This window comes from Vanacampus margaritifer, chromosome 1 (assembly GCF_051991255.1).
Source record: "Vanacampus margaritifer isolate UIUO_Vmar chromosome 1, RoL_Vmar_1.0, whole genome shotgun sequence".
In the NCBI taxonomy this organism is placed as follows: Eukaryota; Metazoa; Chordata; class Actinopteri; order Syngnathiformes; family Syngnathidae; genus Vanacampus; species Vanacampus margaritifer.
In genome coordinates this window covers 17087783-17104570 of record NC_135432.1, presented here as the reverse complement: position 1 = coordinate 17104570, position 16788 = coordinate 17087783, and the positions used below count along the sequence as shown (strand labels likewise).

The 16788-nt window shown below is 38.3% G+C and overlaps 1 protein-coding gene across 1 annotated transcript in view; it reads left to right on the top strand.

The window, feature by feature from the left end:
* Positions 1 to 15559, top strand: part of mtor (mechanistic target of rapamycin kinase) — an 83288-nt gene extending 67729 nt beyond the window's left edge. The window contains exons 42-58 of the mRNA XM_077578547.1: positions 2052 to 2150; positions 2251 to 2373; positions 2489 to 2671; positions 2818 to 2952; positions 4221 to 4395; positions 5395 to 5530; positions 5627 to 5774; positions 8974 to 9096; positions 9413 to 9495; positions 9572 to 9644; positions 9727 to 9801; positions 9951 to 10086; positions 11585 to 11650; positions 11729 to 11809; positions 11966 to 12046; positions 13437 to 13542; positions 13760 to 15559. Of these exons, the coding sequence (XP_077434673.1) occupies positions 2052 to 2150; positions 2251 to 2373; positions 2489 to 2671; positions 2818 to 2952; positions 4221 to 4395; positions 5395 to 5530; positions 5627 to 5774; positions 8974 to 9096; positions 9413 to 9495; positions 9572 to 9644; positions 9727 to 9801; positions 9951 to 10086; positions 11585 to 11650; positions 11729 to 11809; positions 11966 to 12046; positions 13437 to 13542; positions 13760 to 13775 (1839 nt within the window). The 3' untranslated portion in view covers positions 13776 to 15559. The remainder of the gene's footprint in view (positions 1 to 2051; positions 2151 to 2250; positions 2374 to 2488; positions 2672 to 2817; positions 2953 to 4220; positions 4396 to 5394; positions 5531 to 5626; positions 5775 to 8973; positions 9097 to 9412; positions 9496 to 9571; positions 9645 to 9726; positions 9802 to 9950; positions 10087 to 11584; positions 11651 to 11728; positions 11810 to 11965; positions 12047 to 13436; positions 13543 to 13759) is intronic.
* Positions 15560 to 16788: the final 1229 nt, after the last annotated feature.

Sequence of the window (16788 nt, the reverse complement as noted above, 5' to 3'; positions counted from 1 at the left end):
TAGTCTGTTTATTAGTTTACCAAATGCCCAGTTGTGTTTTATTAATTATACTAAATACTTATTGCAATAGTGTTGTATTTAAAAAAAAAATCAGGTTAGAGTGAATATACACATTTACAAACTACTACCACAACAAAACAGCACTATTTTATACAGAAATTTGCCATGTAAGTAAAATCCAAAGTAATGATAGACCGATTTTTGGTCAGGCTGATTAGCTAGTATATGACATTTTGGCACATTTTTTGGCCCTTTCTATTGTTTTGAACGTTAAACAAATGTAACAGTAATGAATGATAAGTGAAAGATTAAAATTTCACTTGCACTCATCCCCCACTATTCGCGTGGTATAGGGACTGGGCCGGCCTGCGAAGAGCGAAAATTTGTGTATGATTGACACTTATTGAAATAAATATATTGAGAGGAAAAAATTGTAAACCCAAACAATTAAAAAAAAAAAATGCAGAGAAAAATTCGATATACGTTTTCCATGAAAAACAACCTCCCCCAAAATGTTTATATATTTACATACATATATATATATATATATATATATATATATATATATATATATATATATATATATATATACATACGCGTGTGTGTGTGTGCGTGACGATCCCCAGGTATTTGGGGTCGACTCTGTATTCAAACTTTAGAAAAATTTATTTACTCTAAAAAACTTTAGGGGAAATATTTGTTTGTTAATTTTTTTTTTGTTTATTAAGGCATGCTGCTGAGCTTGGGAGCTCCCTACACTTTTTGTTAGAATTTTATGATAGAAAAGCTGTTTAATAAGCATGCTTAAAATAAAATTAAATAAATACACAAATAATACTGAGGATTAATAATGTTCAAATTGAACGGGTTTATGAAAACAAATTTCTGGGTGTGATTCTTGACGACAAAATCTGCATATAAAACATGTTAGGGCAAAGGTAGCACGCACTGTTGGATTGTTGGGAAAGGCCAGACACATATTAATTATTCAATTATTCACACTGCAAAAAAAAGCCATAAGAATAATAAAATCATGTAGGGTACCTTGAACACATCACTAAACTTTTTTTTTATTTTTTTATTACGCACACTAAAGTTTAGGGATCTGGTAGATTTTAAAACTGGACAAATAATGTATAGGGCAAATAATAAAATGCTGCCCGGCAACATACAATAGTTATTTACAGAAAGGGGAGTGGGTTATTATTTGAGAGGGGAATTGAAATTTAAACATTATGCTTGCACGAAAACTCAAATGTGCGTGCAATATGATCTGTGGACTGGTTTTGTGGAATGATCTTGAGAAAAACATTCTTTTTAAAAGGTAAAAGTATTTGTCAATTTAAGAAATTGTATAAAAAAAAATATTTTTGCTAAATATACTAGGGAGGAATAATAAAAACAGTGGTTGAAAGTACAATTTTTGTTAAGGCATTTATGAATAATGAGTTAAAGTAATATATGAGGTATAATCGGGATAGGACTAGATTAGCAGTTGCTTCATTCTATTTCATTTCAAACAGTAAGTCTTTTCTTTTGTAAATGAGTTTCTTTGGAAGTCATTACTATTATTTATGGAGAACGAAAACAGTTATGTTTCATCCTTGTTTTGTGGAATAACTTAAATGTCTCCGTTTATTTGTTTTTTGACACAATTGTGACATTATGCTTTTTTGTTTTATTGTCATTTTAAATGTTCGGAATAAGTTGGGGAAAAAAGCATTTCAATTACATAAATTGTTAGTTTGTATCATGCAAAAAAAAAACTCCCTTAAATGAATCGGCTCCAAAATATCGGTTATCGACCTCCGTGACACTACAAAGTACAAACTAGTATTTGTATAGGCTCTGAAAAAAACACATTGGTATCACTAGTCTGAAGCCTTCGTGCAAAACCATTTTTATCTTGATTTGATCAATGATTTTATTTTAAAAGGAATTTTCTCTGGCAACTCTCAGCTCCAGTTATTTGTTGTAGTCTTCTTGTGAGATGAAAATTATTTAAGACTTGGTGGAGATCTGCCATTTTGGTCTTTGTTTTTCCTATTTAGGTGATCCCACAGCTCATTGCTAGGATTGACACTCCTCGTCCTCTGGTGGGACGCCTCATCCACCAGTTGCTAACAGACATTGGACGGTATCATCCACAAGTAAATTTGCTCTTTGACCGCAAAATGGGTTCCCCATTTTTTTCCTGAAGCAATTTTTAGAGCAATAACCGTTGATTAACTTAATACCGTTCTCCTCTAGGCGCTGATCTACCCACTAACTGTGGCCTCAAAGTCTACCACCACAGCTCGCCACAATGCTGCAAACAAAATCCTGAAAAACATGTGTGAACACTGCAACACGCTGGTTCAGCAAGCCATCATGGTATGGAAATGATTGTCATTACGTTCAAACTAAATTGTAACATAATCTTCAAAATAATCATTTTTGTGTAAGCTGTTGTGAATGGCAACGGGGTATTTCTGTGTCCTTTATCCAGGTTAGCGAGGAGCTCATCCGAGTTGCCATCTTGTGGCATGAGATGTGGCACGAGGGCCTCGAGGAGGCTTCACGTCTCTACTTTGGGGAGCGTAACGTCAAGGGCATGTTTGCTGTGCTGGAACCTCTGCACGCCATGATGGAGAGGGGGCCGCAGACCCTCAAAGAGACCTCTTTTAATCAGGTGTGTGTCTGGCAGATTAAATCTGTCCACTTCGCCAAAAAGTACACCTAGTTCTAACCTTATGACAAAAAATCTAATGTGTGCCATAAGATTATTAATTAAGTAACATATTATGACTAAATCCTTGGTTTTTATTTGCACTAAAGGCTTACGGCAGAGACCTGATGGAGGCTCAGGATTGGTGCAGGAAGTACATGCGCTCTGGAAATGTGAAGGACTTGACCCAGGCGTGGGACCTTTACTATCATGTGTTCAGACGTATCTCCAAACAATTGCCGCAGGTAAGCAAAGCTGCACCAGCACCAATCTCTTTTAAGATCAATACTAACTTCCTCAGCTTTTGTACTGTATATGCTACACAAGCATGTAAATGTGTAATTCAATGCAATGAATGTATGAATGTTTCTGCGCTTATAAATGTACAGTGAGTCAGCGAATACCCACTTAACAATATTTATCATTGCGTGGCCTTCCTATTCTTTGCTTATTGATTTTGCTGTGTCCCACTCCCACAATGTCACAATATTTACTCGGGTGACAGAGCTATTGCCACCCCACCTACAGTGCACTCACAAGCCAGATCGGGAGTTGCCATTCTAATCTGTACAATAGTCAACTTAACGCTACTATTTGGTGGAGACTTTGCTTTATATGTGTAAAACATAAGAATGGGGAAAATATCCCTTATCTCATAATAGTTTTGGTTAAAATTGCTGGCAAATGTCATAAAGTTCCTCACATTGAGAATACCAACAGTTTTAACAGGGGCACTTCCCTTAAGTTAATTCACACTGTGCCTTGGTGCAGCTCTTATGAAATACTCAGTGACGTAAGAAAATGCTGAGAATGCTGCAACTGTATGCCCACTGGGAAATAAACCCTCCTTGGAGCCTGGTACCTCCAAGCTGCAAACGCAGGTTGATGCAGTGATGAAATTATCTTACGTCATCATTCATAACTGTGGCAAGTCTTTAAATAACTCACAATTGCATAAATAAGCACAGGTGGTGGATGCAGAGAGACAGTAGGTATCTTTTTTTTTTCTCTCCAAAATTTACTAATTTTGGAGCACACATGAGTAGGAGCATGTAATTAAGGTATTGCTGGCAGTAGCAGTTTTGTCCACTTATCCATTTATTCTCTATACCGCTTGCCGTAAAAGAGTCGCAGGTGTGCAGGAGCCTGTCCCAGCTGACTTAGGACAAAAAGCAGGGTATACTCTGAAGTCTGAAATGGTTGCCAGCCCAATTACAGGACACAAATACTCACATATGAACATACGTATAATTTAGTGTTCGATTAACCTACATTACCATGCATGTTTTCGGACTGTGGGAGGAAACCGGAGTACCCGGAGAAAACCCACGCAGGCACGAGGATGACATGCAAATTCCACACAGGAAGGCCAGGGCCTGGATTTGAACCCAGGACTGCACTTTGAGGCGGCTGTGCTAACCAGATCCGCTTTTTTCCTTTGACACGAAAATTAGCTTCCTAGCCTGCATCATGAGCCCATCTCATTAACTGTTCCCATCAAAATTCTATGCAGCTTACCTCTCTGGAGCTGCAGTATGTTTCACCCAAATTGCTGATGTGCCGTGACCTGGAACTGGCCGTGCCGGGCACCTATGACCCCAACCAGCCCATCATTCGTATCCAGTCCATTGCAGCCTCCCTGCAGGTCATCACCTCCAAGCAGCGGCCACGTAAACTCACCATTATGGGTAAGGAATATTGTTATCGGTTATCAGGTTAGGAAAACAGTTTTATGATTCTTCAACTTTGATTTTTAAACTCAAAATAGAGTAAATTAAATTTGTAATTGAGTTACAATTAGTATTTTTTTAAGGAATCCACCACCCACCTGAAGTTGCACGAAAGTTCAAAATTTTAACCACTGGCATTCCGCATGCATAAATTTGTGCAAGTTATCCACGTCTTACAAGACCTCTGCTCAGTTGAAGCTTGTGGTACACATTCTGTTTCCATTATTTCTTATATTTGATTCAAAATCCGACCAAATGGATGTCAACCAGAATTTCAGAACAGGTTGTTTGAAATTAGCAGTTCCATGATAGTGGTGATTGAAAATTTCCATACACACATAAACCAGGCACACTGCCTAACATCAATCTTTGACAATAATTTGAAGGCATAAATAAATAATAGTGACACAGTGCTGTATGGTATGGAATATAATCCTGAAATGCCTTTAATAATGCCATGCCACTGTAAAGTCACCTTGTCTCGAAGCCAAATCACGCTGCTATTAATCACAAATGGTTCACTTTACCTCCCACTTTCCACTGGGCAGTGTCGTACCTTGTTCTCATGTTTCGCCATCGGTGATACACAACATGGGCTGTAAAATATGAAAGGCAATAAATCAACTGACCTCTGAAGCAAGACATCAGATTAAGACCTGTCACCCACTACGGAGCTCCTAGATTTACTGTCAGACCTCCCTGGCGACAGAAAACACGTATTGCTTTGATGGTCTTGAGGAGCAAACAAGAGCTCTACTAATCTAATGTCACCTTTGTGAGTGCAAATTAGACTGTCGGCGAGACCACAATAATGCATTCGCAACCCTTTGTGTTACTTGAAATGGTCACAGTGATCCCTCATAGAACTCCTAAAGGACATGAACATATAAGCAGTTGAATGATTCGGTTTTCTTATGTGGTAACAGTGCCAATGTTGTTTTGTGGCTCCCTCTGCAGGAAGCAACGGCCATGAGTTCATGTTCTTGTTAAAGGGCCACGAGGACCTCAGGCAGGATGAGAGAGTCATGCAGCTCTTTGGTCTGGTCAACACACTGCTGGCAAATGACCCTGCATCTTTGCGCAAGAACCTCAGGTAGACTAACTGGCGTGTATACATGCATCTTTGTTGAAAAGCCTTCACTGACATAATGAATCATTGTTATCATTGTTTATGTGTTAAACTCCATAGTATCCAGCGCTACGCAGTGATCCCTCTGTCAACAAACTCAGGTTTGATTGGCTGGGTTCCCCACTGTGACACCCTGCATGCTCTCATTAGAGACTACAGAGAAAAGAAAAAGATACTGCTGAACATTGAACATCGCATCATGCTCAGGGTATGTCACCACAGCTTGAACGTCCTCTTTCCTCAAGACTTTTTGCAAAGAGATCCGAGAATGGGTTTTAAGTTTGCTGCCTATAAGAATGTATGTAATCCTGAGTGCTGTTTTGGTTTCTTCTACAGTATTTTCAGTTCAAAAGCCAGTTTTATTTTATTTTTCCCTGCATTTGTAACCAATTCCACATTTGGAATCATTTAGTGTATGTTTTATAATAAAAAGAAATGTATTTTAATTTTATGTCTCTCAAGGCACTCAAAGACAAATGATCCAAAATGATACGTCACCTGTGCATCCATTCCCCTATGGGTGTTTTTTGTAATCATGAAAGAATTTGATTGTTTTTTCCTCTAGTAGAATTTACTTGCAGCTTGTGAGCTGTTATTAGATTCAGCTTCGGAAAAGGCGACAGGGAAATCATAATTACATGTATATAACCTTTTGGATCTATGCACCAACTGGTGATTTATCACTGTCATGTCATACAGTACATGCAAATGTTCCCATTGTAACAAATGACATACTTATTGAGAGTTGTCCTTAAGTGCCCTCCCAGACAGTGCCCTTAACCTCCTAAGAGCATAATGAAAAACATGATAGATTTTATGCTTTGGTTTGTGTATTAATCCCAATGCAAAAATCTTCTGAAACATAATGGTGTCGTCAATATATTGAACAACAGTCTACTCTGTATTGATTTGTTTTTGCCAATTGCCCCTAACACTTTCATAGTGGTCCTTTAATTCAAAGAGCAACACTGAGGTGCAAATTTTTATAAGAAATTACTGATACTGATACTTCATTTTGCAGAATGCAGATTTAATTAAGCAAACTCATGGCCTTCACTGTTTCTGCCATCTGTAGTTATAAAATGACCGTTTCCAAATAAGTCATCAATGTTAACACGTTACATTTCAAATTGATTCCTCAAAACACCAGATGCTATTTGCATTCATTTGTTATAATGAACACCAATCCGTCTTAAATGAAGATGCACTTGTGCTTCTTAATTGCAGTGTTCTAATTAAATGTGCATGCATCAGACATGCCCAATTAACCAAGTTATATCAAGCAAATCCATCACTGCAATTTTCTTGAGGTCATTTATAAAAGGAATCGCAAGCGTTTTGCTTTTGTCCCAATAATTATGATATCTAATTATCAAATAGTCAATGACAACAAAGCTTCATGAAATGAAAGGTATGAACTCAAAAGCCTGTCTTATTTATTTGTACACGATGGAAGTTGATGAAGGTGAGGCTGAGAGGAGCGTTTGTTCCAGGGCCTGCTAATGATGTGTGGCGATGCAGTCGTAGGATCTGTCTTTTGGGAAATTTACTTGTTTTTTCTTTTCTTTTCTTTTTCTTTTTTATGGTCTACCGGTACTTCTTTGGAGGGCCAATTTGAAATAATTCTGCTTAGAATATTTCTTGGAATGGATGTAAGCATGATACCTAAAGCCACCTATAGCAGTCCTTGAGGTTTCCTTTTTTTTCTCTTGATATCTAGACCTTCAGCGTAGTCGCTTGGCACTTTTTCTTCTTCAGCTGAATAGCTGATGGGGTAGTGTTGTTGCCATTTCTCGGTGTGCTTTGATGGCTTCTGGTGTTAATCCATCCGGACCTGGTGCTTTGGAATCCTTCAGTTATTTTATATCCTTTTTTATTTATAGTTTATTGTACCTGTGTGTGTTGATGTTGAGGGTGTGTGATTGGCTAGATCTGTTGACCTTTGTCTGTTCAAAAGTACCTAAAGTGCTTATCCCATTTCTTTTTTTTTTTCTTTCTCATGAGTGTTTTTACATATGTTGTTTTCATGTTGTGTTGATTGGCTGTGTCTTCTATGCCTGGGTTGCAAGGTTACTCATGGACTGTCTTTTGTCTTCCCTGATGGTTCTTTTCACTTTGATCGGGAGCACTCAAGCTGTGTTTTTGCGTTTGTGGCTATTGTTGTGGGTGTCCTTCACATTTTCCGAGTTTGCCGTTTCTTCAGAGTGTCTCCAGATATTCATTCCATATTTTTTCTGGTCCTTCATCCATATGTCTTTGCATGCCTCTATCCATGCCCTCTTAATTATTGGCCACTATTTAGCTGTGGTCGGTTCTTCTTCACAGTTGACTGGTTGAATAGGTGGAATAGCCTGGAGGAATCTGATGTTGAATGTTGTGCTGGCTTTTTTCTTCTTCGACATGTGGTTTGTAGGTTATATTTTATGAGGGAAGACTTTCCCTTCGATCACCAAACTGTGAAAGGCACAGATTAAGACTGTTTATTGTTCAGTATTGGTTTCATTTTCCCTTCACAGTATTGCCCATTGTTTGGTCTTTTCACATGTTATCTTGATTTATCTTTGAACTCAGGTTCCATCAATATGTTTTTTGTAGCTTTGTTTGTTAATGAGGTTTTCATAAATCGTCTTTTGCTGCTTTGTTATAGGTGCATAGCACTGGAGATTTTCTTGGTTTTGGACGGTGCAAAATCTTGCTGTCAAAATACGAGAGTTTACTGGTTCCCACTCTGAGGGGCCTGGCTGCTTCTTTTAAAAGCATAATTTCTACTCCTTCTGTGTGTGGGGCCTGTTTCTAATCTTGGCCTGAATATACTATTATTTTGCTGCAGGTTGTGTTCTGCCTGAGTGAATCCATCTTATTTTGCGAACCCTGTTGATGATAAATTATAATTTTAGCTGTTCTCTGGGATGTTTTACCATCTTAATTGTGTTGCTCTTCCAGGCTTTTGTGATGTTTGGTTGTGAGAAGGGGTGTCAGCTGGATGACCAGCGTCATGCTTTTCTTAGGGCAGACAGCTTCCATTTCCTATCTTTGCCGGATATTAGTTTCTGTAATCATCATATCACCACCATGTGAATGAATTTTTTAACCTAGGTTCACGAGAACCACGTTGGCCAGCAAGTTTTTAGATACATCCGGGTAGACCTTCATGGCCACCCACCATAGTCTGGCAATTCCATTACACCTCTTAATAAACAAACTATTATGTCCTAGTGGTTATGATCCCTGTATTGAAGTGTTCAAATGTTTTTATTTTATATTTTTCTTTTTTTGCAATAATAATGACCCTTTTGATGTGTAGGATTGGTTTCTATTTACTGTAATGGTGCTGCTTTAGAGTCCTTGCTAACTGAATATCAAGGTTGCACGCCAAAAGTTCATGCAACGGGCTGTTTTTTGTCCAGATGGCGCCTGACTATGACCACCTGACGCTGATGGAGAAAGTGGAAGTCTTTGAGCACGCTGTCAACAATACGGCCGGAGACGACCTGGCAAAGCTCTTGTGGCTAAAGAGCCCCAGTTCTGAGGTGAGATGCTCTACTTTCTTTATTTGCAGCACTGGCAAGGATGAATGAGTGTCCGTGATCTTTTCAGCACCCGTCCTCACAGTTCAGTGGTTCAGAGGTAAAATGTCAAGGACACTTGACAAAAACAACTGTCTAAAATAGGAAAGCATACAATAAAGAGAAACTATTGTAGGACAAGGGAAGTGTCATTGAAGGAACTCTACCTCTACCTGCAACTTTTAATAAAGTTTGTGTACCTTATTAGAATTTGCATAATGTGTTGGAAATCTACATCTCATTTAGATATTTTGTAACCCTGTCATTATTTCTCCTCTAGGTGTGGTTTGACAGGAGGACGAATTATACACGCTCTTTGGCTGTGATGTCAATGGTCGGCTACATCCTGGGACTGGGCGACAGGTCGACTCCTCAACGATATCAAAGTTACCATTGCATGGCATTGTTTATAAGGAAGTTGTGCTTATGTTCTTCACAGGCATCCATCTAACTTGATGTTGGATCGGTTGAGTGGGAAGATCCTCCATATTGACTTTGGAGATTGTTTTGAGGTAAAATGAAATTATTTATGCGGCACGCACGCATCATACAATTATTTAGCCCAAGATTAACTAAGATTACATTATTGGTTAGGTTGCCATGACGAGGGAAAAGTTTCCTGAAAAGATTCCCTTCAGATTGACAAGAATGCTGACCAATGCCATGGAGGTAACTGACACTGCATCATCTTCTGTGTTTATGTCCTTTAGCCTTTTTTTGCAAATAGTGGAAGAATTTATTGAGCCTGAGAAAAATCTGTGACTGTGCACAAGGTTTGTGGTTGTAGCCACTAAATTGTGTATTTGACTGTGTGCAAGGTGACGGGCTTGGACGGTAACTACCGCATCACTTGCCACACGGTAATGGAAGTGCTGAGGGAGCACAGAGACAGTGTCATGGCCGTGCTGGAGGCCTTTGTCTACGACCCGCTGCTCAACTGGAGACTCATGGACAGTAAGAACCCATTAAAGACAATTTCACATACCGTAGTCTTTCATTACGTAGGCTCAAGTTCCATTAAATGATCCAAAATGTGCAGTGGCACTGAAATAATGTGAGATAAGTTGCCATAAATTGAATTTGCTAAAATTAATATTGAAAAGCTACAAAGGAGAAAGTCCTTTGGAAAGATGAGAGACTGGATATTTTCGACAAGTCGTGTCCAAATGCATGTCATATATGAACGATTCAGAAAAAGCTGAAACTACATGTTGTCTGACTAATACAATTTTAACTCATTCACTGCCATTGACGGCTATAGATGTCAAGAATTCATTTAAACTATTTCTACTAGTTTAACTTTTTTCTTCACTTTTGTTAACAAGAGTAAGAAAACCTAGAAAAAAATATTGTACATTTAGAACAGATGTCCAAAAAAATATATGTATTAATCGTGAGTTAACTATTGAAGTTATACACTTAATTACAATCAAAAATTTTAATCGCTTGACGCGATTTAAAACAAAGAAGAAGAAAAGATTATTAAAAATTAGGGGCGTCAGGCGGTTACAATTTTTAATCGTAATTAATCGCATGATCTTACCAATGCTGGTGTATTTGAGATGGTTCTTGTTATCAGTCCAATTTTGTTGATATTGGACCGATGGATATGACATCATTTTTTCCCAATATCGGTCCAATAGTTATCTGGTAGTTATCATGAATCCCTAAAAAATATATATAACTTTTTGACCAACCTATATCACAAATAGCAATGTCCTGTCAGCTAGTAGGAAGAATTGTGTAGTAGTTCAGCGTGTGTGGATTTGTTGTGTGTCTGCTGCAGCCTGGCTCAGTGTGACCGTTTTCTCTGCCTGTGATAAAATTACACATTACTTTGTGAAATCATATCTCAACTGCATGGCTGGACAAAGGAACAGGATGTATGTAGGCGGTTTAATGGAAGGCCAGCAGGCACCGTCATTTGAAGTATGAATTTCTACTTTTCTTTCCATTTTCAAGGTCATTTCAAGCAACAGAACAGATTTACAGAACAGATGGTGATGCACTATCAGTAAAAAAAACTACATATCAGTTATCAGAATCTAAGTGTAGTTGATCATTCACCTACGCATTGATGTGTATCCTTCAACATCTGGTTTACTGTAAATTAGGCTCTTTGTTTAAAACTAAAAAAACAAAGAATTCCAGGAAGCTAGTATACAAAATGTTGTAAAAGTAGCTTTATAAAGAAATGTATCAATGTGAAAATGTGCCTTTTTGTTTTGCTTCTTAATTATAATAGTATGTGATGTTTCTGTAAATACAAGTGACTACTATCTTTAACTATATGTAGTATAATATATATATTTTATATTTACAACACTAAACTGTTTGCACATTACCGAAACTTCAATCAGAAATAGAATTCACAGCACTTTCTTAAACATAAAAAAAGGAGTCCAGTTGTTGTCTTCATCGCTAACAAACTTGACCTGATTTTCACCCCTAGCTAGCACAAAAGGCAACAAGCGCTCACGCAACAGGACAGACTCGTACACGGCGGGTCAGTCTGTGGGTGAGTCACCGGTGTTGCTTGATGTTGTACAAAGATGTCCCCCAACCCCTCTTGACAATGTTTTTTCCTCTTACACAGAAGCCCTTGAGGGAATAGAAATGGGTGAGACCACACACAAGAAACCGGGGACCACAGTGCCTGAATCCATTCACTCATTCAGTGAGTTGTCTGCCTTTGAACGCATTATTTGGTGTTTGCTCTTGTTGTTACTGTTGAACAAGCTCAATTCTAAACGTCACAATATAGTAGTACACTTTGATATCTTTGAAATTTGAATTTTCAACTTTATAGTCAGCAACTATTTGTCTATTTCAGTTGGAGATGGCTTGGTGCAACCTGAAGCCCTCAACAAGAAAGCCATTCAAATTATTAACAGAGTGCGAGATAAACTTACAGGTAAGTCCTTCAACCAGTCACCTTCAGCTTTCACATGGCAGATGTATTATTTGCTCTAGCTTTGTGTGGTCACAGTGCCACATCTCGGTGAAAAATCAATGTAAATGTAAATGAAACACACAAAAAGGCGAGAGAGAGAGAGAGAAACCAATCACAATGGTACATTTGCTGGCAATACTGTATGGTCAGTCAAGGCCATCAGTCAAAGATGAGTATTATCTTCAATGCCATTTCCCCAACTGACACTGTGTGTCATCTACTCAAGATGAATAAACATCTCCCTCAAATAGATGTCTCCCTTTTGGACAAGGAATACAAAATAATTACAACAGCTAAGAGACACAGACATCACAACGTTCACATACAGACATTAAAAAGGTAATTGCTCAGCCCTAAAACAGCAGCGCCTATCATGAAGTAGTGTTTCAGATTAATTCAAGTGTGGAGACTAATTGCATGTTGTTGACAAATGTATTGCCCAGTATTAGTATGCATTTCATTTCATTGTTCATTCATGTAGAGAAGGCATCTTTAATGATAATATTTTACTACAAGTAGAAGTTAAGGCTATTCATCTACAATGTTGTCATTTGACATCCATGTGTCGGGTTCATCGTTTGCGTAAAGTCACAGGTCAAGAAAAAAAAACACCACATACCGGATTTTCTCCATATTTGCCCTTTATTTAGTTTATTTAGCTAAATTTGTTGTCATCTGTACCATCCCACCTACACAACGGGGGCTGGGAGGGGAAAAAGGTGAGATCATTTCAATGACCAGTCAAATTTTTATGTATTTTTTTATGGATTGAAATGGACAGCACACAGGCTGCATTTACTTAGCATGTCTCAATGCTCATTTCAGATTTGTGTTTTGTTTTTACTATTCACATCCACTTGTGATAGCTCATATCTGATATTCCATTTCCCTCATTTATTATTTGCCCAAAATGCAATGTAACAACTACACACAGAGAAATGGTAGCATCAGTAATGGGCACTGAAAATGGATGTAAACAAACAATAGAAATGTGCAGAGGGAAGCGATGACTGACATAGTTTGCTAGGTACATCCTTAGTGAAAATGTGGCTGTATTAAATTAATCGATGTGCCTTGTTAGTGTTGGGAGAGAAACTTGCCACATTAATAAAGAACTATTCCATCACCTTGCTAACTTCATGGCATTTCACACTAAACACAAACGTACGCACACACACAGAAGGTGCAGTCTTTCCCCCTGGACACTTAAACGGTGAAGGAAATTAATCTTAAACCGTGGATGTTATTTTTTTCAAACTTGGCCTGCTGGCGCTTGGCTGCTGGTCTATCAACAAACGGCATTTTACTTTAAACATGTGAAGCATTTTTGACGAGCCTGTGGCCCCTCCAGGTCGAGACTTCTCTCATGATGAAACTCTGGATGTGCCAACACAAGTCGAGCTGCTGATAAAGCAGGCCACGTCCCATGAGAACCTCTGCCAATGTTATATTGGATGGTCAGTACCACTCTTTCGTTGTGCGTGTTTGCTTTCCTTTTTGTGGTTTTGTTTTGTTATTCTACAATACAATTGGCAGCGTTGTTGTCATGATAATTGGCCGTAGTTTGCAGCAACCATATTAATGAAACTAATAGAGTGATCATTACTCTTTATAAAAGCTGTGGAAAGTAATTTTATCTGACTTGTTCATAATTTTTCATTTTTCTCTCTTTAGGTGTCCCTTTTGGTGAAGAATCATTTTTGGAAGCCATTTATACACTCAACATTCTTAATGTTAAATCATGAAGACACATTCTTAAACTCATACCACATAGTAATTCCCTCGATGAAATTGTACAATGGGGGTACCTCGACCACAACTGATGAACTTCAATTTAGTTGACTTTTAAAGCAACATTTTCAATTATATCTGGAGCAATTTGTTACAGATTCCAAACTATAATCATCATGAAATTTTGGTTATACAAGCCATTTTTAAATAGACACATTATGCATTATTATGAATTTAAAACAATTCCCAGACTTCTTAACATTTCTGTCATTTGCTTTCATCACACTACACCAATGATGAAGAATTAAAGACATCATTTTACTGCTTTGGAGAAACAACTAATGCTGTTGTTTCATGCAGTGTGTCAGTCCTCATCTTTACTTAAATACTGCTGGGCCAAAGTTAGACGGACATTATTCGTTTGATTGACAACCATTGGGCTGGCTGGCTGGCATTCCTGCCAGGGTTTAGCCATCTCATCCAAGCTACCCAAACACACGTGACAATGGCAAACACAGATAAACCCTTCCACGTCTACAACTTAGCCAAACATTATTATCCCTTATATTCAAAAGCTGTTGCTGGTAAAAGGATTTCACTCTGTATCCGGAGAGTATTCAGAGTGCTTGACTTTTTCCACATTTTATGTTAAAACCTCATTCCAAAATGAACTCGGGTGCATCATGTTTCTACTGATCAGCCTTTTGATTGATTGATACATTTTAATCGGAGTCAAGTTCAGTTGATTGGACGTGATTTGGAAAGGTGGGGCTGCAGTGCAGAACAGCTCACTTAGAAATATTTTCAAAGGATTTGTTTAATTTCACACTTCAGAGGTGGGAAAGCAGTGTAGAGATGAACTGTAGTACAGCCCGCGAATAGTGAAAATAAATAACGGCGCCCATTGAAATGCTGAATAAAGGGGGAAAAAGAAAAAAGTACATTTTAACACAAAAATAATAATGAGTGTGGATGCCAAGTCACGAGAATGGGGGGGGGACTTGGGGTCCTTTGTATATGAACTGTATAAGATATTTACAAAGTAAATTTTCCATATTTCTCCTCTTTGTAACATTTTAACTGTACTGTCGTACATGTATAAGCAGTAAAGCAGTCTAATATTATTGCATTCAAAACAATGGAACACTTGTTAATCACACTTAACATTAGCATATGGCAGTTAGCCAGTGAGCGCGAGAAGCTAACATCGCAATCTACAGCTTCACTCAGTGCTCCTTTTTTTTTTTTTTTTTTTTTTTCAATTGTTGCTCGTACTCCAAATTTCATCTTTGGAAGTTCTGCTGTATGTTTTTTTTTTTTTAACACATTGTAGTTTTTGTCGTTTGAGTCACACCTCCCGCTCCCCCACATCCATTGTGGAGCCTTGTAATCTATTTACGTTTTGGGGGAAAAGCGACTTCCAAGCTCAGTTTTTACCTGATTATCCTAATTTAAGTCGACTCGCTGCGTTCCCCCCAGCAACAGCACATAACTCAGGGCTAAAAGCTTTCCACTGTGGCTATGTTGGCATCAAGTAACACAATTTTGCTTTGCACGCTGGTGCTTCATAGACACCCGGCTGACTGCTTGTGTCGTACTGTATTACATTGATATTTCAGTAACATGGTAAGCCTTTTACTAACTTCAGATCAACATGTAATCCTTGACCCGATATGAATGAAATTTGAAATCATGAGGACACAATGTATAGGCATTGTGTGCCATTAAACGTGTACAGACACACTTTGTGTTCCTTTGGTCGTCCTTTGTCCCGATTAAAGACGAAAAAGGAAGGCTTGCATATTTGAGCATCAGGCAGATGCAGTCTATCCTTCCCCTTGTTTTTCTTTTATTGCCCACAGAGGGCACTCTGACTCCTAATAAGACCATCCTCCCTCCATCTTCTCTGGCAATGGAGGTTGTGCTTATCAGGCCGCATATAAAAGACAAAATGTTCTTTGGAAATCTTAGCACTCATACTTTGCATTTGTTGTTGAACATTTGGCCCAGGAATGAGATTAGATGACATGTCTAACAGCAGCGACGCAGTTTTTACCCTCATCCCAAAGCCAAATTGCTGGTGTTTTATACGTGCTCATTGTTATTCCCTCTCTATCGCTCACATTCTCCTTTGAAGGTTAATTACTTATAGATAGTTAAGGATTACAGATCACTAAAAAAAAAAAAAAAAAAAAGCAGCTCATTGATCTCTTCCCTCACCTCTGCAATGTCACACACTTTACACATGGGGACAGAGCCCTGGTGTGATTATCTGTTCTCATCGATCCGTTGCTCCTCTGTTTCCTCTCTGTTCTTCTCTTTCTTCCCTTCATTCCTATCTCACTCTCTTCCCGCTGCCGCCGCCAAAACCTCATTAGCGAAAAATGTGTCTTTTCATATGCCGACTGCCACCATTTCTGTTGTTCTTTCTCACTCGTCTAATTTGTTTGTGTTTTGTCCGTGCCCGCCACCGAGCCTGTTGAGGGGCAGGTGAGTCATTAGCTCATGGTAAATAGGCTCCATTGATTGAGGGAGGGGTTAAGCTGTGTACTAACGGTGTATATGGACTGGGGTCACAACAAAACAGTGCTGGTTTCAGTGGGTAGTAAGTCAACGGTGACAAATAATACTCTGTGGGACAGTTTCAATGGCTTAAAGTGATGACAGAATCTTGGGATTTCCACCTTTTCCAAAACATTAGGAGCAAGCAAGCAACATTTTCAGGCTTAATCATAAACACTCACCAAATGAAGTTAAGCCACAGAAATGGAAATTAGCTAAATCAGCGGCTGTTCTTTATAAATAAAGGATTTTCTAAATAAGAAAGGTATACATATATTGCATTCTTCTTGTGTTGCCTCACATGTCATATTGTGCTCAAGTTTGGGGAGATGTATATAAAACAAATATAGACCCAATTATTAAATTAAAGAAAGAAGCGATTAGATAATTAATAAAGGTTGACTACAATT